General features: G+C 47.7%; 2 protein-coding genes and 1 pseudogene across 10 annotated transcripts in view; 1 reads left to right on the forward strand and 2 right to left on the reverse strand.

Annotated features, from left to right (window-relative positions):
• Window positions 1-2,337: 2,337 nt before the first annotated feature.
• On the reverse strand, window positions 2,338-22,387 carry ING1 (inhibitor of growth family member 1). Of its 6 annotated transcripts, none has more exons than XM_027589627.2 (5): window positions 21,968-22,387; window positions 21,754-21,864; window positions 18,881-19,883; window positions 12,391-13,090; window positions 2,338-4,704 (listed from the first exon to the last, which is right to left on the reverse strand). In XM_027589627.2, the coding sequence occupies exons 2-5, from the start codon at window positions 21,772-21,774 to the stop codon at window positions 4,584-4,586; spliced, it is 1,845 nt and encodes a 614-aa protein (XP_027445428.2). In that variant the 5' UTR covers window positions 21,775-21,864; window positions 21,968-22,387; the 3' UTR covers window positions 2,338-4,583. The 6 variants fall into 6 exon arrangements, with proteins under 6 accessions (XP_027445428.2, XP_027445433.1, XP_027445431.1 ...); XM_027589628.2 differs by lacking the exon at window positions 2,338-4,704 and adding an exon at window positions 11,784-12,247 and having other exon boundaries at window positions 21,968-22,383; XM_027589629.2 differs by lacking the exon at window positions 2,338-4,704 and having other exon boundaries at window positions 12,123-13,090; window positions 21,968-22,346.
• On the reverse strand, window positions 16,050-17,224 carry LOC118356819 (annotated as a pseudogene). The gene has a single exon (XR_004819975.1). The product of XR_004819975.1 is annotated as an inhibitor of growth protein 1-like (transcript).
• A 1,441-nt stretch (window positions 22,388-23,828) lies between the features above and the next one.
• The window catches only part of CARS2 (cysteinyl-tRNA synthetase 2, mitochondrial), a 45,287-nt gene continuing 43,121 nt past the window's right edge, over window positions 23,829-25,994 (forward strand). For all 3 annotated transcript variants that reach the window (XR_003519129.2, XM_027589576.2, XM_027589578.2), the window contains exons 1-2: window positions 23,829-24,070; window positions 24,371-24,421. Coding sequence is in view for 2 of the 3 variants with exons in the window: in XM_027589576.2 (XP_027445377.1) it covers window positions 23,859-24,070; window positions 24,371-24,421 (263 nt within the window). In the remaining variant the exon portion in view is untranslated. The remainder of the gene's footprint in view (window positions 24,071-24,370; window positions 24,422-25,994) is intronic.

Below are 25,994 nucleotides of genomic sequence, written 5' to 3' on the forward strand. Positions count from 1 at the left end.
TTTGGGTAAGCATGGCCCCCAGAAGTGTGCTTGGGGTAAGCTCCTAGATGTTATATGGAAGACTCTTTCTACACCCTTTTCATGACTTAGGAGTTCCTGACAGGCTCACTTTGGGGAGTTGGATACTATGGGGTACTTTCAATGCTTAAGTTGGCTTCCAGCAGGTTAATGGACCCACCCATGTATCTGTTCCCCACCTGAATCCTGGAGACTTGGTGTCAATAAAGACTTGGAAGAGCAGGTGCCTGAAGGACCAGCTCCAACTTAATGCGACAGGACCTCATGAGGTGCTTTGGACCTTCCATTCCTCAGTGGAACTACACTCAAAGTACAAGAATCCACAGGTTCCTTACACCCTGTCAGCAACGAGAATGTAGAAAAGAATCCAGGTTGGACCAGCGAACCTCTGACGGACCTGAAACTACTATTTAGGAGAGCTGGTCCAAAGAAATCAATCAGTAAGTATAATATGCTGCTTGGTTACAACAGCTTTCCCATAAGCCCTGGATAAATACAGTGCAAGAACTAATAAAGTACAAAAATCCTGGCAGTGCAGAATGTCAGGTTTCATCCTGAAACTGAAGAATATTTCTAGGTGAGTGTGGAAAGTTTCCACTCCTCTACCCCGGTCTTCACCCCATGTCGGCAGGAAGGAACCAGAGCAATGGAAAAGCTCCAGGCACCTGGAAACCTGATGATCCTTTACCCAGAAAATCTCAGTCAGCTGATGAAGTTCTACAACTAATGGGAAATGTCCAAGGTGGCCAGATCAAGGATCGGACAGACAGAATTTAACAGCTTTCCTGCATGCAAGTAATAGCCAATAAAGCAAAATTGTGGAAAAACTGGTCCATGTATGGTAGCAACTAAAATGCAAAACACCAATAAAAAATAGGAGGAAAACTATAAAACTTGACTGGAGGCTACAGTAGATACCAGAAGTGAATGGAAACACACTATATACCTACGTGAGAGATGCAAATAGCAAATACATAGGTATCCTCCAAATTAATCTACGATAGCTCAGGGAAACAAATAGAATGTTTGCCCTATAAAATATAAAAATAGATACCGTAAAGCTATTGCAACAAAAACAGTGGAGCTTATTGCAGGAATCAGTCAGTGGAAACTGAGACATGCATGTATATATGAAACGTCAGCATATAATAGAGTTGACATTTCATAGGATTGAGAAAGTAACGGACTATTCAGCATTGGACTGTACAGTGGTCCATCCATTTGGGGAAATACTTGGTGTGGGTCAATATGTAAGATTATTTGAAATTCCCCGCACTTTTACATACTTCTCTTCACTTGAATTTCATGTGGGCGTATTCTTACCATTTCACGAAAGAACTGAGCCTTGGAGACAGGAAACAAACACCTGGGGTCATGTGGAGTCACACAGGTGGCAACACCCCCCCCCCCGAGGGCACAGGAGGCTACCCCAGGGGCCACTCCCCACACCTGGAGGCATCGCTCCACTGGCCCATCATACTCAAGGAGTTTCAGGAACTCCCTACCCCAAACACCAAATAAATTCCAGATGGATAAAGGAGGGTTTTCTTTAAATATAAAGAGGATAGGAGAATATTTTATAATTTTGGGGTGGAAAAGACTTTCTTAATCAAAATATAATATAATATAAACTCATATAAGGAAAAAAAAAGTTCAGAGATACCAAACTCAAAATTTAAAGCTGCTTTATGACAAAAGATGCTATGAACAAATATAACAACAACAGACTGGGAGAAAATATTTGCACATAACAAAGCAATAAGAAAATTAGTAATTTTAGAATACATACAAATGGCCAATATACACCTGAAGAGTTGCGGAAAAATCACTACAAACAAGGAAAGTGCAAATTATATTTAAATACATATATTTATATATAAAATATACAATATATATATAATATAGTATGTATAAAATATGTAACATTTAAGTAGTTAATATATAATATGTATAATTATAATGTATCATGTATAATTATATTTTTTTCTCAAGATAGGAAAAACGTTTTTTTTTTTGTTAATATCCAGTGATGATAAAGTCAGTACCCACAAAAAGCAATTGCTATTTAAGTCAATAAACTTTAAACATTTGGAATGATCTTTTAAAAAAAAGAAAAGATTTATTTATCCATGTGAGAGAGAGAGAGCACGCAGTGGGGAGGGGCAGAGGGAGAGGGAGAGAAAGTTCCAAGCAGACTCCATACTGACCGCAGAGTCTGACCTGGGGCTTGATCTCACAACCCTGAGATCACAACCTGAGCCCAAACCAAGAGTTGATCGTTCAATCGACTGCGCCCACCCAGGTGCCCCATTGGAATGCTCTTTCGTCTATTATGTGTGTATGTGCAAATGTCTTTTCTCAGTTTTTTATAGCAAATGAGTTTGGAACTTCCTTTATGGTTGTGTTTGATGAACAGAAGTTTTAAGCTTTAATGTAATTGAGTTTATCAACCATTACTTTTATTGTTAGTGCATTTTGTGTCTTGCTTAATAAAATTTTTCCTACCCAATAGGAAAAAAAAAAAAATGATGATAAAGATAAGGGGAAGTAAGTAAGCTCATATACTGCTGGTAGGAGTGTAAAAGGGCACAGCTTTTTGGGCAATTTGGCAGAAAGATAAAAAGTGTGAGGTTTTTCTATTACAATTTCATCTCTATGTATCATAGAGAAAAACACATGTGCATGATGAGATATTTATCTTAGAATTGCTTGCAATAAGAAAATTTGAAGCAATCTAAATGTTGATCAACAGAGGAGTGTTTAAATAAATGAGGACAGAATTATTTGCAGTAGTTAATTATAGGTTAATTAATCTATATGTAGTGACATGGAAAGAGCTCCAGGGCAAAGTGTTACAAAGGAAAAAAATGAGCTAGCGTAAGATCAATACATAGGATATGATGCCATTTAGGTACAAAGCAAGGCAAAACTGTATGTTTGCATAGGTTACCTATGGCTATGTAACAAACCACCCCCAAATTAATTTGCTCTGGCACCTGTGGTTTGGGAAGGGCTTGGGAGATGTGGACAGCTCATCTCTGCGCACTCGGGTGTCACCTGGACTTGGAACCGCCTGCAGGCTCACTCATGTGTCTGGTGGCTGAGTCGGGCAGCCCTGGCTGCCCAGGGGACTCAGCTGAGGTTGTGGCAGGAACACCCGTGTGGCCTTTGTGGGAGGCTGTGTCCCAAGGGTGAGGCTCCACGGACGGGGTTCGCCCAGAAGCTATGTTGCCTTGTCCACCATCAGCTGGGAAATCTCGGGGCGTCGCGGTTGTGGTGCTCTCCTTGTGAGCCCAGGCCAGGCCGGAGGTTCATCCAGAGGCCAGGGGAGGCAAACTAGGCCCTGCCTTTGATGGGAGGAGTGATAAATTTGTGGTTTCAAAACCACCGCAGAGGCGTGTGTATATCCTAGAAAGAAATCTGTAAAGACAGATGGAGCTGTGTCGTTGGGGAGGTGAGCCGGGTCGGGCAACGGGGGCGGTTAGTACAAACCCAACCTGAAGTAGCTTAAGAACAAAAGGGTTTCTTGACCCCCATACTGGCCATCCCAGGGGTTTGAACGATGCCATCAAGGACCATGTTTACCTCCATCTTCCAGGATGACTTTCTCCACATGGTGCACAAGGCAAGCCCCAGAAGCCCCAGATCCAAATCTCACACCTCAGCAGTCCCAATGGAAAAGTCATTGTCCTGGTAGCTCCAGAAAAAAGTTCCGGGGAAGATGTCTCGATGGGCTTGGGGTCCTCACCGCTCCTCACAGTTCCACGGGGCCGGCAGCGGGCACCGCATGAGCGGCCAGGCTTGGTGGCCTGCGTACCTCTTCAGCAGCTCCTATACCTACTCTAAGTTGCTTTGTTTGGGGGGAATCTCCTTTCTTGTGTTTGCTCTTAGGTACAGATTTAAAACCTTTTCCCTCCCTCATATGAAATATATCCAGCTTTTTTAGTGTTTGAGGCTTGGTCCAGCATCTTGATCACAAGTTTTTTGTGGCTTCTGCAGACAGAGCATACCAACTCTCTCAATATTATGTTTGATTTTATTGTCATCTTTACTTCTGGGGTTGACCTTTTGCTTCTTCTGTGCTTAAGGAATACTGGCCTGGCACCCTCAACGGTTAAGATCCCAAGCTGCCCTGTTGTCGAGGGGAATGTAATGCTTTTGGTGATGGAACAATCTTTTACCCGTGCACAGCCCATATATGTCATTTGTCAGCTTCTCTCCTATGCCAGATATTAAAAAATATCAATAAAATTGTTCTAAGAGTCATACTACAAAGTAACCTTCTAGGAGCAAAGGAAGAAATAAAATCAGCAAATCCATTCACGTATGTCGCTTCCTCAAGACATTAGCCATGACCCCAACGATCCTGCCACATTGAGTTTTTGCCTCTAGGTCCAATTTGCTTTTCTGTGGTCTATTTAGTTGTATTTTTCAAAAAGTAGGTTGCACCGCAGACTCAGTGGCAAGAACTGGAACTTTGTTGAGATCTGTGCCACACCGGTATGTCCTGTTCGAGGTTACTAAGTGAGAATAATGTGCTTGATGCTGAACGTTCCGATGACTTGTCAGTATGAAGTAATAGGAATAAACCCCACAAACTCTCTCAGGATTGTCCTCACACATTCCATTCTCATCCTTCCCTTCTGCAGCTTGGTCAAGTTTCCCCTTTGGTTAATGTTCTTGAGTCTAGAAATAAGGTTTCAAAGTTTGCAAAGTGAAATGCTCCTTATTAGCCTTTGACACTGCGTGATGAGCTGTGAGACATGCTGGGCAAGTCCAGCCTTATGCATCACTGCCTGCAACCACCTGATGCTTTATGGCAGATCTTTATGCCCTGAGAGTATTTCACTGTTACTCAAGTTTTAATCATGTTTACGGAGCAGATCAATGATGCAAAGGGTCAAAAAATATTTTGGAAAATCATGTATATTGACCATGGAAGAGTTATAATCCTCACCACCACCTACTTTTTACTTACCTTGAACTATACAAGTTAATTTCCGTTCCCTGACCATATCCCAACTAATGCGGAAAGAATAAAGCCAAATTCAGTCTGGTTGCCATGGTGGCTGTGTCATCACCCGTTTGAAACATGGCATCTATTGGGGTAAGAAGGATTTTAAAAATGGAAAAGTTTTGGGCGCCTGAGTGGCTCAGTTGTTAAGCGTCTGCCTTCGGCTCAGGTCATGGTCCCAGGGTCCTGGGATCGAGCCCCGCGTCGGGCTCCCTGCTCTGCGGGGAGCCTGCTTCTCCCTCTCCCACTCCCCCTGCTTGTGTTCCCTCTCTCACTGTGTCTCTCTCTGTCAAATAAATAAAATCTTAAAAAAAAAAAGACTGGATCATATCAGGATGCAAGGTCTCCTCTTTAAAAAAAAAAAAAAAAAAAGGGAAAAGTTTATTCCCAACACAGTACCGACTATCCGAGTCAGACTTGCAGTGGCTCAGCGTCTAGCATGCTGTCTGCCCTTGGCCATCACCGCCAAGTGCCTCTTGTGCAGCTGGGCAGAACCGTTCCCGGGTCACAGGAGCTATGCTGCCTGTCCTCACTGCTGCTCAGCTTCCTGGGTCTTCTGACATGGCTCTTACCTTTCCGTCTTTGCTTTAGGCACAGTCCGTCAATTACTGTTACTTGCAACCCAAAGATGCTTAAATACAATGGTGGAGAAAACAAATACTTATCAAGCAACTTCTCATGCGGAAAAAAACAAAATTTGGGAGACAGCAAACCATTTAAAGCGTCTTTGTACGTGGATAGATTGTTAATAAACCCAGTGAACAATTATTTACATTTGTTTTTATAAAATTTTATAATAGAAAATATTGAATGCCTGGGGTGATCAAAATCTAACCAAATTCAATTTCTCAAATATTAATCATTTAGAAATAGGGCATTTGTAATGGCCTATACATCTCTCGTAAAAATATTTCCTTCCCACAAACAAATTGGAAATTCTGTCTTAGGTGTGATCACAGAACATTTAGAAGTTAGAAAAGAAAATGTCTTGTTTTTCTATGTCAATTCATGGATTGATTATTTACTGAACACGTATTTCCTGAAGGCCTCTGTTTTCCATGAAGAGCAGCTCCGCCCTAATGCTTACAGAAGGGAGCCCAAGCCCAGGCTCCGACAGCACAGTGCGGCAGGACAGCCGCCAGCCTGAGGGACCGGACTACCTGCATCCAGTCCAGGAGCCCCACCACTGACCTGCTGAGTGACATCCTGTTCTGGGCTTTGATTTCCTCACCTACGCATGGAAGGGATGGAACTAATTTTCTGCCTGCTTGAATTCAATCAAGAGGTGAGTCAACAAGAAATAGGCTTTGATTGTTGCTGCAAATATAACCGTGTTTCTCCCACTTCTGTGTGCTACAAAGAGAAACAGATTGATTTAGACAAGCAGCTGCAGACCCACCCCTCCCACGGAATGGAAGACGAAGCGGCCACTTTATTTTACGGCGGACTGGCCTGTTTCTCTCCAGCTGTAAGGAATCTCACTTCCATTTCGCAGAACACATCTGTTAACTAGAATCATCGATAGTGGACCGAAATTCTTTGCGTAGTATTCAGCACAGCATTTGAACAGTACTTTGGCACAGGAGCGGGGCCGATCCTCCTATACCCATGGGACGCGCACGATCACCGGCCTTATTCTGCCTGTGAGGACGCTGGGCGAGACAAGCGACCTCCCCAGCGTTAGACCGGACTCAGCTAGTCCCGATTCCCAGACCTTCTGACTTCACATCTCGTACTGATTCTGGGATGGCACTCTGTGCCTGATAAACCGGTTAAACTCTTAGGGGTTAAAGACAGTCCTGAAATTTACTAGAAGGCAAGACGAGAAGCAGGCGAGGACCGGACGCTGGTTCAGCTGGAGGAAAAGCCCTGCCGGGCTCGGTGGCGTGGGTCTTTCAGTCACGTGAGAAGCCGGGCAATGAAGACCCCAGGCTGACTGCCCTGGGCTCCTATTCCAGCCCTACTCCCAGACCAGGCGAGTTTCTTAGGTCTTGCTGTTTTCCTAGTCCTAAATCGAGGCTAAGTCCCTATCCCACAGGAAGTGAGGACAGAGACGAGACCAGTGTAGACACTTAGCTCCACTCCCAGCATCCGTTCACTGGGGCCAACAGCGGTGTGTGCTGACAGCTAAGCCCGTCCGCATGGGCAGCCTGGGGCTGAGAGGACACAGGTTTTGCAGCCAAGGTGGGATGTACGGCCTTGTGTGAGGCAGGGCCCCTCACCTGGGCCTTGGCACCCTCTCCAGGAACACTAGCATCTTCCCAGGCAGGGCCGTGAGGAAGATCTAATATCAAGAATACAAGTACCTAACATAGTGGCTGTATATATCAGCCGAATGGTTTTTATTTAAAGTTGACTTAAGCCCAAGCATTTTCTCGTTTAATAAGAAGACTCTGGTTTAATGAAGCATTGAATGGCACAAACCAGACTTAACCAGTTACTGCTTGCAGGGACTTCTTTTTAAGTGGAGAGAGCATCAACATTTATGAACAAAATCAGGTAATACAAAGTATTTGAGGCAAGAGAAGTGGCCTAATGCTTTTCTTCTTTCCAGTTACAACTCTGTATTTGTTGTCACCCTTTGGGGAGGGGGGTTACACAGCACACTAGTGTTTGGTCTGTGAGGAAAACAACTGAATAAATATTCTGAAACAAAGCCCCCATAAAGACCTAAAGAGGCTGTTTTGCTTCATGACAAACACCCCTCCTGCTGTGACCTTCCCGAGCGCCCCCCCCCCCCCCCCGTACACTTGTAGAGGGAGGGTGAGAAGTCATTGCTGACTAGCAGTTTCCCCGGATTCAATGAAGCCAGAAGGCTAGCTCCCGAATTGCTTAAAACCACCTGGGCCCCAAGACTAAAGCGGGACAGGTTAGAAGCTGAAAGAGAGCAGGAGATCTTGTTCTATACATGTAGGGATTGCGAAGAATCATACATTACTTAGGTGGAACAACAAACCAAGCTCATGTCCTGCAAAAGCACATTGTCTTTTTTTTTTTTAAGATTTTATTTATTTATTTATTTTTTTATTTTTATTTTTTTTTAAAGATTTTATTTATTTATTAGAGAGAGAGAATGAGAGATAGAGAGCATGAGAGGGAAGAGGGTCAGAGGGAGAAGCAGACTCCCCGCCGAGCAGGGAGGCCGATGTGGGACTCGATCCCAGGACTCCAGGATCATGACCTGAGCCGAAGGCAGTCGCTTAACCAACTGAGCCGTCTGACACAGAGAGACACAGCGAGAGAGGGAACACAAGCAGGGGGAGTGGGAGAGGGAGAAGCAGGCTTCCCGCGGAGCAGGGAGCCTGATGCGGGGCTCGATCCCAGGACCCTGGGATCATGACCTGAGCTGAAGGCAGATGCTTAACGACTGAGACACCCGGGCGCCCAGCACATTATGTCCTTAAATGTGCCTGCACAAAAAGTTAGTAACTCTTCCTCATGGAAAGGTTTAATATCTGGATACAGTTTACCTGGAACACTGTATGAACATGATACAGAAGGACATTTCAAGTACATAACTGTCTTTTTTTTTAAAAGATTTTATTTGAGAGAGAGAGAGTAAGAGAGAGATAGTACGAGAGGTAAGAGGGGCAGAGGGAGAAGCAGACTCCCCGCTGAGCAAGGAGCCCGATGCGGGACTCGATCCCGGGACTCCAGGATCATGACCTGAGCCGAAGGCAGTCGCTTAACCAACTGAGCCACCCAGGCGCCCCATATCTGTCCTTTCTAAAATAAGTAGGTAGCGGTACCATGGCTTTTATATTGGCGAGCACTTCCTGACTTCAGCACTTGCCCCCTGTGATAGTCTTGGGTACCAAGAGGACAACTGCAGCGTCCGAGTCACTGGAAGGCACGTCTGCGGGGCTGGCCGGTGGGTCCTGCCACTGGGGGGGGGTTCCTTCTCGGGATGGGGGAACAGCCCCTTCTGCCCCAGGAACGCCATGCCAGGGCTTCGCAATGCACACTAGTTAACCGAAGGAGCCATGTTTCCTGGGCCAGGTTAAAATTCATTCCCACAGGAACACTTGAGACTGTTTCTCTGAACTGTAATAACTCGGTGGGTAAGTGCAAACAGCCGACGGTTGCCAGAGCAGGGATTGGGATTGGGCGAAACGGGCGAGGGGGTCAAAAGATACAAACCTCCCGCTGACTTTACAGCGTGGGGAGGTGACCTGCCGCAGGGTGACTCCATCTGGCAGACTGGAAAGCTGCTAGGAGAGTAAATCTTACAAGTCCTTGTCACAAGACAAAAAGTTTTTGTAACTATGGTGACAGATGTTAACTAGACTTCCTGTGAGCATTTCACAATACGCACAAATACCCAGTCATTATGTTGTACATCTGAAACTAAAACGTTCTATGTCAATTATACCTCAATTAAAAAATTCTTTTATAAACAAATAAGTAGAAGCAGCGGTTCTGTAAGAGCTAGCCTGGCGGTGTCTATTTCCAGACTCCAGCCCCCTCGCGCTGCTTCCCAGGGCCACCTGCCATCTTCCTACTGCTGTATCTCATCATGATCTAAAGCCTAAATCTTGACGTTCCAAGTACTCACGTGTGATTTTACCCTTCACTGGAAATAATAAAAGTGATTTAAGACCGCCAAATCTAACAAAATCTGCCCTGTGATGTTCCATGTGTTTAGAAGAAAGAATGCCTAGCCATCTGTCCCTATTGGAAACTTCATCAAACGTGGGGGAAAATAACCAGCATTTGATTAACTGCATGCCAGGCTCCTATTCACTTAACCTGATTTATTTCTTGGAAGCACCCTTTATAAAACAGATTATTTTAAAAGTAAACCATGGATTAATTGTTAAGCTATTTATTCAAGATCAAGATCATCCCCCCTAAGGGACAAAGATGGGTTCAAACCCAGCAAAGATTAGCCTCTGTGCCTGCCTCTCTACTACAGCCATTGATAAAACTGTCAAATATGAAGACCAGTATTAGCAACTATGTTCTAGTCAATTTTCACTCCCATAATGTAATTTTCATTATTAGCTCCAATTAAAATAGAAACTAGCAAGTGGAATTTCATATAAGCAAAGATTCTTTTAAACCACTTTTATTGCACTGGACTGTCATCAAGTATTTTAGTACCTTATTTTCATAGAAGAAACCTTTTATTATTTGTCTAGGTAAATCTTAAATTTTAACATTCAAGAAGATTCTGAAATGTTTTTGAAGTTTTGCTGGAAAGTAAATGCCTACTCATAGGTACTGATATGCAAAAAGTTCACATTTTAATGTATAATCAACTACAATTTGCATTTCTCTACCAAATAGTCTCTATAATGGAAATTCACTGTAAAACACTGAGGGATTTCTGTCTGGCACAAATAAAGTTCTCAACGTTTGTCAAATGAAGTAAACAATCATCAAACAACGTAGTGTTTTATGGAAATCAAGCCACATAGAGCTTTAGAAGCTACAACAACCCCAGTTCTTCCTTGTGGCCGCTTCACGAGAGACGGGAGGAAACAAACTCTCTCCACCATGTTTTGCTTTGAAATGGGAACCAGATTATTGCTTAGAAATGAAGTTAGTCTAAACCAGAGGTCAGCAAACCTCTTGTGCACAGGGCCAGAAAATAAGCGATCCCAGCTTTGGGGGTCATTTGATGCCTGATGCAAACAACTCTGCTGTCGTACAAAGGAGCCCCGGACGATGCTTCAGTGAATGGGCGTGGATGGCTGCGTGCCAGTGACACATTATTTATGGACATGAAAATTTGAATTTTATTACAACGTTCATGTGTTATTTAACAGGATTCTTTTCTCGAATTTTTTTTTTTTTTTTTTAAAGCATTTAACAGGGGGACCTGGGTGGTTCAGTTGGTTGAGCATCCAACTCTTGATTTAGGCTCAGGTCATGATCTCAGGGTCGTGAGATCCAGCCCCATGAGGGGCTCCACGATGGGCGTGACATCTGCTTAAGAGTCTCTCTCCCCCTCTCCCTCCGCCCCTTCCCGGCTCGCACTCTCTCTCTTTCAAAAAACAAACAAAAAGAAAAAAAAAACACTTAACAATGTAAAGCTCATTCTTGGCTCACAGGCCCTACAAAAACAGGCAGTGGGCTGGATTTGGCTTGTGGACAATTAATTTCCTAACCCCTGGTCTAAATATATACTCTGTTTTGACATTTATTTGCTGGCAATTAAGTACTTCTACTTCATTATTAAGCACAATTTTAAAAATGTCCTTTAAGGCTTTGCCTAAACTGCTGGTATACAGATTTTTAAAACAATTTAAAAATTACTTATACCCAAATTAAAATATACTGCAAGAGGAGCAAACCGGTCAAATTTCACTTATTTCTGGACCTCACATCTGTAAGCTCTCACGCACACAGCAGCAGGAAACACACCTCGGTTCTACAAAGGCTTCCAATTACAAAGCAGCAAGTGCAAGTTCACTTGAAATGTACGTTTATACGCCTCGTATGAATGAAACATGGAGCCACACTGAGATGTGTGATAGCAAAAAAGTGTGATCTGAAGTTCCACGACTAGACCATTTCCATGTGGTTTAATAAAAACTGTGCCCAGTCATTTAAAAAAGGCCACTTGGAGGGGCGCCTGGGTGGCTCAGTCGTTAAGCATCTGCCTTTGGCTCAGGTCATGATCCCAGAGTCCTGGGATCGAGCCCCGCATCGGGCTCCCCGCTCAGTAGGAAGGCTGCTTCTCCCTTTCCCACTCCCCCTGCTTGTGTTCCTGCTCTCGCTCTCTCTCTGTCAAATAAATAAATAAAATCTTAAAAAAAAAAAAAGGCCACTTGGGGAACAGGCCAGTAATAGAAAAATGTCATGTAAAACTTAACCATTTACCTGTCTAAAAAATAACCTTCAAACTTTAAATCTTTACGTTGGATTGTTATATGGATATATGTTATCATAGCAAGAAACAAATTTGCTATGGGCTATAAGTTTGGCAATCTGGCTAATGTTTAAAAACGTGCTCATGAAGTGATAACATTATTTTTATTAAAATAATGCTAACGATGCCGAATGAAATCTCTTTCCACATGAAACATGATAGGTTGCTTCCAAGTCACCCCCACCCCAGCAGAACAAAAACAAAACAAATCAGTCTGAGACTCACTTGAGTGTTTAATTCAAACCTCTATTTGTCGTTTCTAAAATGCTGATCCACAGACCACTTTCTTGTTACACGTGTGTACCAACGAAAACAAAAGCAGAGGATCACTGCCGTCCCTGCAAAAGGAACGGCTCCTTTTCTAACATTCCTTAAAAATATACAATGTACGGTCCTTGCGCCCCAGCACAGGCAGTGACTGACGTAATGAAGACACCGGCCCGCCCGCCCTCCTCCCCGCCGAGCGAGCCCCGCCAACTACCTGTTGTAAGCCCGCTCCTTTTTGGATTTTTCCAGGGCCTTGTCCATGGTCTTCTCGTTCTCCCCTCGGCATTTGGGACAGTACCACTTGCCCTTTGGTTTGTGATTCAGTCCCACGCAGGAGAAATGGAACCACTCGATGGGGCACTCGTCATTGTCACAGCCGATCATTTCTCCATAGGAGACCTGATTGCACAGACAGTAGGTTGGCTCGTTCGGGTCGATGGGAAGGTCTGCGGGGGACGCTTCCCGCTCAGCTTTGGCCTTGGAGCGTTTCTTCTTCTTGGAGGCTTTTGCTTTCTTCTCCTTAGGCGTTCCTGAGGTGATGTCATCATGGTCATGATTATTGGCAGCGTTCTCTCGGTTCTCGTTGTTGCGCTGTCGCCGGGACCTCTTGTTATTGGTCTTCTCCGCCTGAGTGATTGTCTCGCTCTTGGACTTATCCTGGCCGGCTTTGCCGCTGTGGCCAGTGGTGTCATTGACCTCCTGATGGGCCTCAAAGAGCTCCACGTGACTGTCCACCTGCCTGGTCCGGTTCTCCACCAGCTCCACCATCTGACTCACGATCTGGATCTTCTCGTCGCCCAGCTCCTGGCTCCGAATCAGGGCTCTCTGAATGCAGTGCAACACTCTCCTCTTCTGGACGCCGTCTGTCTCGCGTTTCAATTTCTCATAATACTCATCCAGTTCCTTCAGGATTTCTGCAAAGGAAAAATAAGCATTATGTCCATTCTATAAACACAACTGAGCCCTCTATTTAAATTCTCTGGTCTATAAAAAAGTAATTGCAAAGGACAGAAATAATCAATGCAAGATTTCCTGTATGAAAATCCTATACCCTACAGGCATTTTGAGCAGACCTTTTTTTTCCCCTATTGAAAAAAATCCCTGGAACTAAATACAAATGCAACACAGTTCCCATTTAGCTAAGTGCCACTCAAAGCTCCCCAAGGGACTCTGCATTCCGAAGCATGGGTAACATTACTCTTGGGATCGGCAACTAAGGGGAATAGTTTAAATTTAGGTGAAGTGCTGGTGCCCAAACTTTTACTTTCTATAAAATTAACTGATTTATGTCCTATACTTCCAGTTTTTACTCAAATATTCTTCTAACTTAAATGCCTTTATTCCCTTTATTTTAATGCATCAATGTCTAGAATACCCTATTAAATCAGAGAATGTATAAAAACACTACCTAGTGACCCAGGGCCTCAGTTTATCAGTCACGTCACCATCATCCAACCTTGCTATTCCTCTGTATTACTAAAAACAAGACTGGTTTGTCACAATAAGTCAGACAACCTAGCTTTGCCTTAAAACAAAGGGGTCAGATTTTGCTTTTGCATTTACTGCTTAAGACAATACACGTTCACATCTATAAAAATCAACAGATTTTAAAACATTACCAAAACTAAAAAACCCTCAGTACTAAATTTAAACTTTGTACAGGGGGCACCTGGCTGGCTCAGTCGGTAGAGCATGTGACTCTTGATCTTGGGGTTCGGAGCTCAAGCCCCACACCAGGTGTAGAGATTACTTAAAAAGGTGTATATGATTTTAAGATGTAATTTAGAAAGTGTAATTAGGCAATTTCTCAAGATATAAAAGTTGTTAAGTAATCTTGACTGAAATAAGGAAAATAAATGTTCTTGCCAAAAACCTATTTAAGGGTCCTGGGAAGGAGCCTCCGCATCAGGCTCCCTGCTCAGTGGGAAGCCTGCTTCTCCCTCTCCCACTCCCCCTGCTTGTGTTCCCTCTCTCGCTTTCTCTCTGTCAAATAAATAAATAAATAAAAATCTTAAAAAAAACCCAACTATTTAAATACAAACAGAAATTCCCAGAGTTATTTTTCCCAAAGAGTAACAAATCTAAATAGTATCAGGGGGCGCTGCCTGGCTTAGTCAGAAAAGCATGCAACTCTTGATCTCGGGGGTGTGAGTTTCAGCCCCACATTTGGTGTAGAGACTACTAAAAAATGAATAAACAGTATCAGATTTTTCTCCTGAAACTCTTTGCAGTCTCTTAAAATAAGGCAATTTTACTCTCCAGCTAGCAAGTGTGGGAGGCAGGATATATAAAATGTAACCCCTCATCCCTTCCAGATCTTATCTTTGAATAGTTATAAGGTATAAGCCTAACACTGAAATAAATACATGAATTCAAACCAACACTGAAGCTTACCTAAATATAAATATTATTTTCCAGGCTATATTTTTAAACTAAAGACGGCTCTGAAGATACTTCCTAGAAAAACAATGTAGACTATCTGCCCCCAGAAAGGAGGAATGCCATAGTCTCATAGTGTCTGGGAGTAATTAATTCTGAAAATAAATAGACTCAACTTATCTAAGTTCTATTTCATAGATGCTAAAACAGAAGTTTCTCCAATTTATTTTAAACTCATTGCATATTACTATTACTATAATAAAGCTATTATTTGGTTTAATCAGTAACCAAATCTATAGACAATATTAGCCTTACATAGAAAAAACGTTATTATCACTAACATAAAATTCAGTAACATACAGCTTTTTACATCACAAGCAAGTTTACATCCATGCGAAGTCTCAGGTGTGGGAAAGAAACAAAAATAACACCACGAAATTACCAAGAAGGAATTCTTGACAATGACATGTATTTCTTAGACTCCCCAAGCAAAGTCCTCTATCAACAGAGCCACTGCAGTACGCGCTGTAAACAAGAACAGCACCAGGTCTAACTAGGCGGGCGCCCTGCCAGGACACCAGGAGCTTCTCCCAGCTCCGTCAGCTCCAACTGCTGCTGACCTTCCTTCTGAAATTGCTCCACACCAATATCACTGTAGGGAAGCAATGGTACCACGGAAAGAATTTAAGGACGAAATGAGACTGCGGCAAAACCGAAACTGATCTGTCCAACTACTAGAAACGTATTTTAACTTTATATAAAGGCTGCACTGACGTTCGTTAAGAAGCGGACTTCCGGGGGCGCCTGGGTGGCTCAGTCGCTAAGCGTCGGCCTTCGGCTCAGGTCATGGTCCCAGGGTCCTGGGATCGAGCCCCGCATCGGGCTCCCTGCTTCTCCCTCTCCCACTCCCCCTGCTTGTGTTTCCTCTCTCACTAGGTCTCTTTCTGTCAAATAAATAAATAAATAAAATCTTAAAATAAAAAAAGAAGCGGACTTCCATGGTGGGGTGGGTATTTTAAAAAATAGTTGAAACAATGCAAAAATAATTGTGAATTCTATAATTCAAGCACAACCTCAAATACCATTTAAAATGGTAAACTAATTCTAATCCATCTTTCTGAACTAATCTCCAACTGATGTATAAGGAAAGACTGCTGGCCAAGTTCGACTTTCAACATAGGTCCTTAAAACTAAAAGCGGCAAGTAAGCATTTCCCCACGTCTCCAGTCAGGTCCACCAAACGAGCTGCGAGTACTCCCAGCAGCTCACTCAGCGGCCCCTCTCTGCAGGAGCAGCGAACTCCGCAGCGGGGGCTCCCTCCCCGGGACACCTGGTCCCGAAGCAGCAACACAGGAACTCTGGGGGATGCTACAACAATTTGAAGATAAGTTTCCCGAGAGCGATAATGAACAGTGCCGGTGACCACGAATCCTCCGATCTTCTTTCGCTGCCCTGAGTCACCGCCCCCTCGGCGCATCGGGGCCCTAGGGGCCGGCTCGTCCTCGCCGGGCACCGGTCCCGGGCCACTCACGCTTCCCCGCTCCGCGCGGCCGCATCCGCGGGTCGCCGGAGGGGCGGCCCGGGGCCACTGGCGGGCCTGCCCGCGAGTCCTTGGGGCCTGAGCAGGAGGCCTGAGCGGCATCCTCTGCAGCCCCGGAACCAAGGCAGGCCAGCCTCGCCCCGACCCCCGAGGGCCGCCATTGCTCCGCGGCCGGAAGTGACCAGGCCCGGGCCCCTGAGGGACAGGGGCGGGGCCGGGCCCTCAGCCAATGCAGAGGCGCCCAGGGGGCGTCCCGCCCCGCCCCGCGAGCCACCGCCTGTGGGGCTCGCCAGGCCGTAGGGCGGAGGCCAAGAGGGGCGCCAATCACGGCACAGAACCAACGAATAAGGCCCGCCCCCGCAGCGCCAATGGCCAATCCGAGGCCGGAGGCCAGGCGACCCAAAGACATTCAAATCAACTCGACCTCCTCCTCCTCCCCGCCCCTCTGAAGAAAAAAGAAGGCAGCGGAAACAGAGACCCGTGCCAGTCACTGCGCAATGCCCACCCTCATCCGGCTCAGCAACCAATAGCTCAGCGGCGGACTGATAAGGACATTCCATGGGGGACGCCAAGACCAATCACAAGGAAGCCAAAGCGGGACGTTCACAATATGCTAATAAGGCCCCTATAAAAGTCGCTGCGAAGCCCAGGCTCGGTTAGAGCGCGCAGGGGCGCCATAACTCCGGGGTCTCCGTGCGTGCTCGGGACGTGCGGTCGCTTCCCTCCTCCCCCCACGCTTCCGTTTCCCTGCTGCGCAGCCCTGTAAACATTAGTAAACTCCGAGTGACGATCCGCGTCCCATACACAGACCCCAATGGCATGCCTGACCTGGCAGGAAAGTTTCCCCCAGCCAACAATTCCCAGCGGATACGAACCCTCCGCCTCTCTCCGGAACTCTGGGCAGCTGGGGCTGCAAAGAACGACCCACAGGTCCTCTTCCCTGCCATGTTCCTCTGCAAGCCGACAAGCTTTGCCCGCGCCCCCCGAGCACAGCAGATGGGCGACTTCCTCGACCCATCCTCCCTTCCATCCCCTCCCCTTCTCCACCGCACGCACAGAATAAAGCCCTCGCCCTCTGCGAACTACACCCGGCCGCGCCGCCCCTCGCACGTCGGCCCTTACTCAGTGTCCAGCTCCACGGGAGGCCCGGGGTGTCGGGCGGGGGTGGCGGCGACCTGGGCCGCACCGCGCGGAGTGCCGACCCCGGACTTTATATAACACTCAGATTCGGGACTGGGTAGCGGTGGCTCTGGGGATGGCGAGCAGAGCCGGGGACCCGCCACCCGCAGTGCCCTCCCAGCAGCCCTGCGCGCAGCCCCGTCGCTGCGCCCCTCAGCCCCAGCGACCGCGGCACATCCCTCTCTCGGCGCCCTAGCCTGCGCCCCCTGCGCCCCCTCCCCCGCAGCACCCCGCCTCGTCACTTCACTACAAAGAGCGCTTTGCTCGCGCAGCCTGGCATTGAGACCTCTCGTTCCTCCTTCCTCCTCCGTGTCCGGGCTTCGCGCACAAGGACCTTGGCGAATCAAAGACGCTCCAGACCTTTTGTTCCTGCCGGCCAGAGCTGCCGCCGCGGGCCCGCGGCTCCTCGGGGCGGGGAACAGGACGGCCCGCGGCCCCGCGGCGCGCCGCGACCGGCGGGGATGGAGCGACCGCCCCCGCCCATCCATCCCGCCGTACCTTGGTATTTCGCGTCGATCTCCCGCATCAGCGAGACGTTTCTCTGCAGGTCGAAAGGCAGAGACTCGATGGAGTCCAGGTAGTCCTCCACATAGTTCACCAGGTGGATCTGCTCCCCGTTGGCAGGGCTCAACATGGTTCACCGAGGTCCCCGGCGACTCGGCGCGGCTTTCCGCTTCCTCCAGCCCCCGCCCCCTCGGAGCCCAGCGCTGCAAAATGCAAAGCTCCCGCCCGCCGGCGCCCCCCCTCCGGCCGGCCCCGCGCCGCTACATCTGCGAGCCGCACCGCCTGGGCCCGGGGACCCGGCGCCTGGCGGGCCCGGCCGGCGCTCGGCGGCCTCGGGCGCGGGGCGGGCGCGGGCGGCGCGTGCGGGCGCGCACCCCGGCGCAAGGGCCAGGGCCGGGGCCGAGCGAGCGCGGGAAGGGGCGCGCGCCGCCCGCCGCGCCGCACTTGTCCAACGTGGAGAACCCAAATACCAGTTTCAAACACTTGGGAAACATTCGGCCCCCCGCACCGCGCATGCGCCCCGCCCCCCCCACCGCCCCTTCCCCGCGGGCCCCGCCCCCGCGGCATCACGCCCCTCACCGGCCCGGCAGTGCGGGGGTGTGGCTTTGTCTGTCACTTTGGCTGGGGAGGGGGTCGCGGGGACAGGGTCGGCGGGCGAAGCGCAAACTTTACTAGGAGTTTTGCACTAGAAGCAGAGCCTGTCGGGCGGCAATGCAGAACCGCCGGGGAATGTGGGGAGCAGCTGGCCCCGCCGAAGAGCCGGTCGGAACCGACTGAGTTGTGAGACGGCGGCCGCCGAGGCCATCGCTCGCCCAAGGTGTCACCTCCCTACCCACACCCAGCCCCTCATTCCGGTGACCCGCCGCGGAGCGCGGCATAAATAAGGCCCGAAACAGACGGGCAACACCGAAACCCAATCCACTTGCCGCCCTCACCTCAGTGGGCCAATCAAGACGAAGGGGAGGCGGGGCGAGTGGGGATAACTCCTCCCAGGCTCCGACTACGAGAAACCCGCGTCCTACGAGGGGCGGAGAGAGAGGACGGGCCGTGCAGGGCGGAAGTGATGGCGCATGCGCAATTGCCGGGAAGGGGGGAGACCTACCATTAGGCGGCCGGACCACCGCTCCCAGCAACCTTAGCGGCTCGCGCGCCTGCGCGGTCTTCACCGTCTTCCCTTTGTGTCGACGGCCGGAGTCCGGTGCAGAGCGGCTTGGAGACAAAGGGGCCCAAGAGGGGAGCTGCTTTCCGGACTGGGCTCCCACAGAGGGCGGGGGATCCCGACCCCTTCCCGACTGTGCCCTAGGATCCGCTCTCATTAGAAAGACCACCCCAAGCGGGGCGGGACAGGCGTCCGGTCCCGGGGGTCCGGGCCCCTCCCCCCCCGGCCTCTCTCCCCACCCTAAGTTCCCGAATTCGGGCTTTCTGAAAAGCCCTGCGCAGACGATCCCGTTGCCTAGGCGACGGGCCCGCGTGCCAGCCCGCTGCTTCCGGCTGAGGCCCCGCCCCGTGGGCGTGGCCGCGCTCCGCCTTTGTCCGGCGAGCACGGGCCTGCTCCGCCGGGCACGGGCCTCCTCCGCCGGGCAGACTCCCGGGCTGGCCTCGGCGCGCCGCTGTGCTGTGCTGCTCACGGTCTTCCTTCCCCCAGGTGGGCGGGGTATCCTGTCGCGGTCTCTGCGGGCGGAGCTGGCTCCGCTCGGCCTGCCGGGTTCGCCCCGGCGGAGCGGGTGCCCTGGGGCCTGCGGCGTGCTCCTCCGCAGACTGCGAGCCTGGCGCTCGCTTGCTCCAGGAGGCGTGCTGTCAAGACCCAGGCCGTTGGCAGTTTCTTTAAAGTTTATGTTAGCGGCGCCTGGCTGGCTCACTCGGTGGTGCCTATCGGGGTGTGAGGTCCAGCCCCACCTTGAGTGTAGAGATGACTTAAAATCTTTAAATAAAAAATAAATACATAAATAGAAATAAAAGTACTGTATGCAAGCCAGTAGTATTTCCGTCAACCCAGTGTAGATAAAATAGATTGTTATCCGCGGGTGGCGCATTTTCAGATAGGGATGCCGGTGGAGCCGAGGACCCTGACGAGCTGTTTTGTCTTTGAAATGGATGGTTCTCATCTGCGGAGATAAACGACCACTGATATTAACACTTTGAAGTAAATAGATTGATCTTCACTATTAAACCCCTTCATCCCTTCCCCATAGCAAAAGAAGTTCAACGTTGATATTGGGAGAATGGTTGTTTTACTTACGGATTCGCACCTCTCCCAGTCTTGGCCTGGTTTAAAGCAAATGATGAATGAAATTTCATTTAATTTTGTACAACAAAATTCGTTGGCCACTAGTCTGCATGAGAGGCTTGAATACTATGACATGTGGCAACGGAGACGTTATATGGAATAGGGAAACAATAACGAAGTTAAATAAGAAAAATAATTATTTTTCTTCGAGACCATATAATTTTAAAGTACCATGGCAAGAAAGAAATAAGTTCTTTGAATCCTTGCATTTATTGGCCCTAGAATGAGAGTGTTTGTCTGAATTTAAGAATAAAGGTTAGAAATAACTTACCCCTTCCAACGATAATCAAGCCAGCTTGAACTAGGTTATCTTTTTTAAAAATCACGATGCTATCTGAATAATGATTCCTTTCATGTTTTCATGGACTCCACAGACACAGAAACAAAAGGTTATCTTAATCATTGAACGAGAAATATTTCGTGAGTGCCTACCAGGTGCTAGCTACTGTTTATGCACTGGGGATGAGGAGCTTACATTCTATAAGACAGTTTACCTTGTGGGCTAAAAGGTCAGAAGATATTTTATTTACTAGCTTTACAAAGTTATTAAAATACATATCGATGACTTCACAGTTTTCTGAACAAGATAAGAGACTAAGAGCTGAAACCTAACTATGACCATGCATTTTAAATATACTACTAAGGAAACATGTTTAATTTTGAAGATACATTTAATTACCTTGGTTGTTTCGGTTCTGCTCTTTGGAGTGTGTTGGAAAAATGGATACTAAATTTTTTTCTGAATTATATTTCTAGTTTAAGTGGTGATGCTCCAACCCATGGGAGTAAAAAATAAGAGGTGAACTTAAAACTTTTGTGTTTTGAGGTGCTTAAAAAATAAATGCTGACATGTTTCTCTCAAACTTGAAATACCTTAAGCGGTATGCTACCTTATCTACTGTACTTTGAATTTGCAAGATTTGGCCTTGAAAGAAAATGTATTACTGGGAACTACCTTTTTGGCTGTTGTCATTAAGGACTAGGAAATGGCATTCAAGATACTTTGGAATCATTAATTTTAATACACTTCTTTGTTCTGGCCTAGATTGGGGAGGAGTCACTTCAAAGTCACAGGATTCTCTTTTGGGGAGTATATTTGTTAATAAATGTTCCCAGTCATTTTTACTTTACCTTAATATTCAACCTGCAAAAAGGACTCATTTTTAATCACCATTAAGTAGAGGGTTATGTTTATCATTGGTTTGATGATTTCAGAAAGACTTAAGTAAAGGTAGAATTGCTGCCAATAAGGGCTGACCACCTTACACAACTGGTTTTCTGAAGACAGAAGATACCATTGTTAATTTAAAAGTTATGAATTTCTATGGCCAGTTCCAACATACCACCTGTCCAGATTCACGTGCAGGATTTGGTTTTCAGTGTTACTAAGTCTGTTTTCAAGATTTTTAGCTTTTTTGGGGAGCCTGGGTGGCTCAGTTGGTTAAGCGACTGCCTACGGCTCAGGTCATGATCCCAGGGTCCTGGAATCGAGCCCCACATCGGGCTCCCTACTCAGCAGGGAGCCTGCTTCTCCCTCTCCCTCTGCTCCTGCTCTCTTACTTGCTCACACTTTCTCTCAAATAAATAAATAAAATCTTTAAAAAAAAAACAAGTTTTTCCCTTGAATTCTGTGTGTTGACATAGATGGCCTTTTGTTCATTTTCTTATTTTACTAGCACGTCTAGTACCTGGACCAGAGCTTTCTCCATCAGATAATTCACTGCGGAAATTTCCTCCCACAGGCACAACAGGTGGATTTCATCACAGATTCATTCGGCAGCTCTTTTCTGAATGCAGTGCTGGAACAGTGAGGGAGGGAGTTCAAAAGAATTTACAATCTAAAGTACTGGGGAGAGAAATATATACATTGTACTAGACACAAGGACTCTTACAAAAACTTACCAAGATAGGGATGGAGACAGGCAGTGAAGGAGGGATAATAACTCCAGTAGAACTTTGAGTAGTCAGGGAGTCTGTGCTTACCACTGATGGAGAGTTCTCCTAATTCTGAACAATAGGTTCTAATATTTTAGCTTTATGCATTAGAACATAGTTTACATTAGACTACAATTTAGCTTGAAACATAATTGCAGTATTGGACTCCAGGGATCTTGAAAGAAAAAAAAATGAACTGTTCTAGGAACATACTGGTTTGTCTCTGCTTAAGCATTTGCCTTTCAATAGAACAACCAAAACAAACCAAAAAAAAAAAAAAAAAAACCAAAAAAAAAAACTGAGGAATCTGTGTGGTTTTGAGGAATGCAAAAATAAAGGGGATTTCTTTTTCTTCCTTCCTTCCTTCCTTTCTTCTTTTTCTTTCTTTTTTCTTTCTCTTTCTTTCTTTCTTTCTTTCTTTCTTTCTTTCTTTCTTTCTTTCTTTCTTTCTTTCTTTTTCCTTCCTTCCTTCCTTCTTTCTTTCTCTTCCTTCCTTCCTTCCTTCCTTCCTTCCTTCCTTCCTTCCTTCCTTCCTTTCAACACTGTTTTGCAAGGTATCAGTAGGGGCCCTTTTGTCAAGATAATTTGAAAGTAACTTCAAGTGAATCCACTTTTAAAAAGTCCCACTGAAACCGCAATTCAGATTGCTTTTGTTCTCAAGAGAGGAGATGATATAGAATGTTTAACATTAATGAATCCCAAGTAGACACTTCCTACTACACATACTTGATGAATGATGGGTGGTTTCCTAGCTTTGGTCTTCCATCCGGAGACAGTGCTGTCTTGGGGTGCAAGTGACCCTTGTGCTTTTAAATGGAGACGTGCTGGGTGCACACGTAGGAGGGCAGACGTGCCTTGTTTGTGTTGGGGTGCAAGTATGCTGTGTCAGGGTGCACATGTGCTGTGTGTGTGTTGGGTGCAAACGTGCTGTGTTAGGGTGCAAGGTGCTGTGTTGGGGTGCAGATGTGCCTTGTGCACATTAGGAGGCAAGTGTGCTGTGTTGGGGGTGCAGACGTGTTGTGCTGTGTTGGGGTGCAAACGTGTTGTTAGGGTGCAGACATGCTGTGTTGGGGTGCAGACGTGCTGTTAGGGTGCAGACATGCTGTGTTGGGGTACAAGCGTGCTGTGTGCTGTGTTGGGTGCAGACGTGCTGTGTTAGGGTGCAAGTGTGCTGTGTTGGTGTGCAGACGTGCTGTAGTGGGGTGCAGATGTGTGTGTTGGGTTGCGGATGTGCCGCGTGCGCGCCGGGGCGCAAACGTGCTGTTGGGGTGCAGACGTGCTTTGTGGGTGCGTTGGGGTGAGACGTGCTTCCCGAGCAGGCAAGGAACCGGAGGCGGGTGCCCGCACCGTGAACTCGGGCAGTCAGCGTCAGCACAAACACCTGCACGACGGGATCCCAAGAGCAGAAGGGCCCCCTCCTTCCGGGCGCGAAGGAGCCCCTCCCTCTACCGGCTAGGGCGTCCGTTGCCGCGCCCCGCCTCGCCCGCGCCGAACTCTTCCTCGGCCCCAGAGCCGCAACGGGTGCCCCGCAGGCCAAAGAGAGGCGCGGCCGCAGCTACCCGACCGCCTTTTGGGGGGTTGGCGGGACCGAGGCCGGTCATCTTCCGGAATGGGCGGGCACGGCCGATCCCTTTCCGGGTTGGGCGGGGCCTGGGCGTCCGCCGTTCTGGGTTGGACAGATCATAGGAGGCCCCTTCCGGGTTGGGCGGGGCCTTGTCTGGCACCTATCAGGAGTGGGCGGAACCTGGACGCCCTCTTCCGGGTGGGCGGGTCCAGTGCGAGCCCCTCCCGGAGTGGGCGTGGGGAGCCTCCGCGGCGGCCCCGCGCATCCCTGTTCCGTGCCGCTCGCGGGCCGGCCATGCTGCGGACGCGCGGGGCGGCTGTGGGCCGCCGGCTTCTGCGGGCCGCGCTGGGCCTGGGCGCCCGGCTGGGGCCGGCGCGGGCGGCGTCGGGGGTGCGCGGGCAGGGCTGGTTGCAGCCGGCGGGCCACGACACGGGCGTCAAGGTGTACAACAGCCTCACCCGGAGGAAAGACCCCTTGATCGTGGGCAGCGTGGACGCCGCCTCCTGGTAGCCGCCCGGGATTGGGGGAGCGGGGTGCTGGGGACGTGGGGCGGGAAGGATGGTGCACCCAGCGCTGCGCTGAAAGGTTCTCAGGTGGGGAGCATTTAATAAGTACAAAATCCATGGAAGCACCATTGGAGATCCTGGTGTAGTCCCGGGTACTTGGCTGGCTTTGGCTACGAATTCCCCAGAAGTGGTTACTTAACAGTTTTTAAAAGAGCATGGTTATATGATAACCGTAACTGAGAATGTGGTGTCCTTTCTTGCAAATATGTTTCACATGGTGGATTTTAACTTTGTTCTTAGGTATAGCTGTGGACCGACTGTCTATGATCATGCACACCTTGGCCATGCTTGGTGAGTGTTCTGAATTTGATTTTTCACACTTCTAGGGACCGTTTATTTTGGAAAGAAAGCCTGTTGCAGGTTTTTCCCATCTCTCAAGTGGCAACTTAAGAATACTGACTAGCAAAAAAAAAAAAAAGAGAGAGAGAGAATACTGAATAGCTAACTATATTCCAGGTATTGTGGGAGGCACACCTGTTGTCTCATTTGGTTCTCATAGTAAATTCTAAGCACTTCTACCCATTTCACAGGGAGGCAGTGAGGAGCAGTGATAAATGACCTGTTTTGGAATTGGATGCTTCTTGGTGGGTTTTAGTGAGATCAGGTCAGGAATGAGCAGTGAGAAGTTATTTCTGGCCCCTACTGCTTATTTTCTTTCCAATTTTGGACAAGCCCTTTTATTGCTTTGAGTCCTGGTTTCTTCATCGTTGAGTTGGGGATGATAATAGTATCCATCGGTTTGAATCCTCACAATTTTATGAAGTAGAGCATAAAGTGCAGCTTACACAGTGCCTGAGCTGCGCTGTGGCGGGGGCTGAGCAGTTGTTGGGGATAAGTAACTTGCCCGAGGCCATGCATTCAGGAAGCGGCGGAGCCTGGTGTGTCTGATCTCCCCCGCAGCTTGCTTTCTCAACCTCTTAACCCTCCGCCGCACTGCATCCCATCTTTGTCAGAATTACACTTTTCGTAGTATTTTGTATGTTCTCTTGTTCCTTTTTTAAGCTTATTTTGTTTCAGACTTAGACTAAGAGTGAAAAGCTACCTACACTTTTTACAAAATCCTACATCACCCAGGGAGGCTGGAGTGTTTTTTGTTTTGTTAAAACAGAATCAGTGGCTAACTTACCATTCATTTTAAAAAGGATATTTTGACCTCTTTATTGAAGTATAAAATATGTTGAGGAAAGATTGCAAAGACAGAAAGAAATCGCCGTCTTTTATAGAGCCAAGTGGATACCATCTGTGAGGGCAGGTGGGGCTGGTTTGCGCTGAACAGTCAGGTGACGCGTCAGGCCCATCCCCCTCCGGAGATGAGCATTACCTTCCTTGATGGCTTCATTCCAAAGAGATGGCTCCCAGGTCCTTGAAACTTTCCGGAGTTGTGGGACTCAGGAGAGGCTTCCTTAGCCATTAAAACCATTTATGTACATTTTAGAAGGACTGAGGAATTTCTGAAAGAAGGGGGCGGGTGGGGGAGGGTGTTTCCTTATTTTCAGCTAGGAGAATCAAGCCTTTGGTTATAATTTATATTTGCCCTTACAAATACAGAAAAGAGTACAAATGTTAAGGGTACAGCTGAATGAATGTTCACAGGTCTTAGGCAGAGACATGTTACCATCACCCCAGAAGCCTGAGCATCCCCTTCATCACTGTGGTCCCCCACCCCCTCGAGGATAACCGGTTATCCTCTATGGAAGATGGACTGTGAGATAGAACCCATTCCTCAAGAGTCATTCAGCATGCTCCTGAGTGGTGGGAAACCTGAGAACGTCAAGATTCTGAAGAAGCTGTGGGGTCTTGGGTGCCTGGGTGGCTCAGATGGTTGAGTGTCTGCCTTCGGCTCAGGTCATGATCCCAGGGTCCT

This window comes from Zalophus californianus, chromosome 3 (genome assembly GCF_009762305.2).
Source record: "Zalophus californianus isolate mZalCal1 chromosome 3, mZalCal1.pri.v2, whole genome shotgun sequence".
NCBI lineage: Eukaryota > Metazoa > Chordata > Mammalia > Carnivora > Otariidae > Zalophus > Zalophus californianus.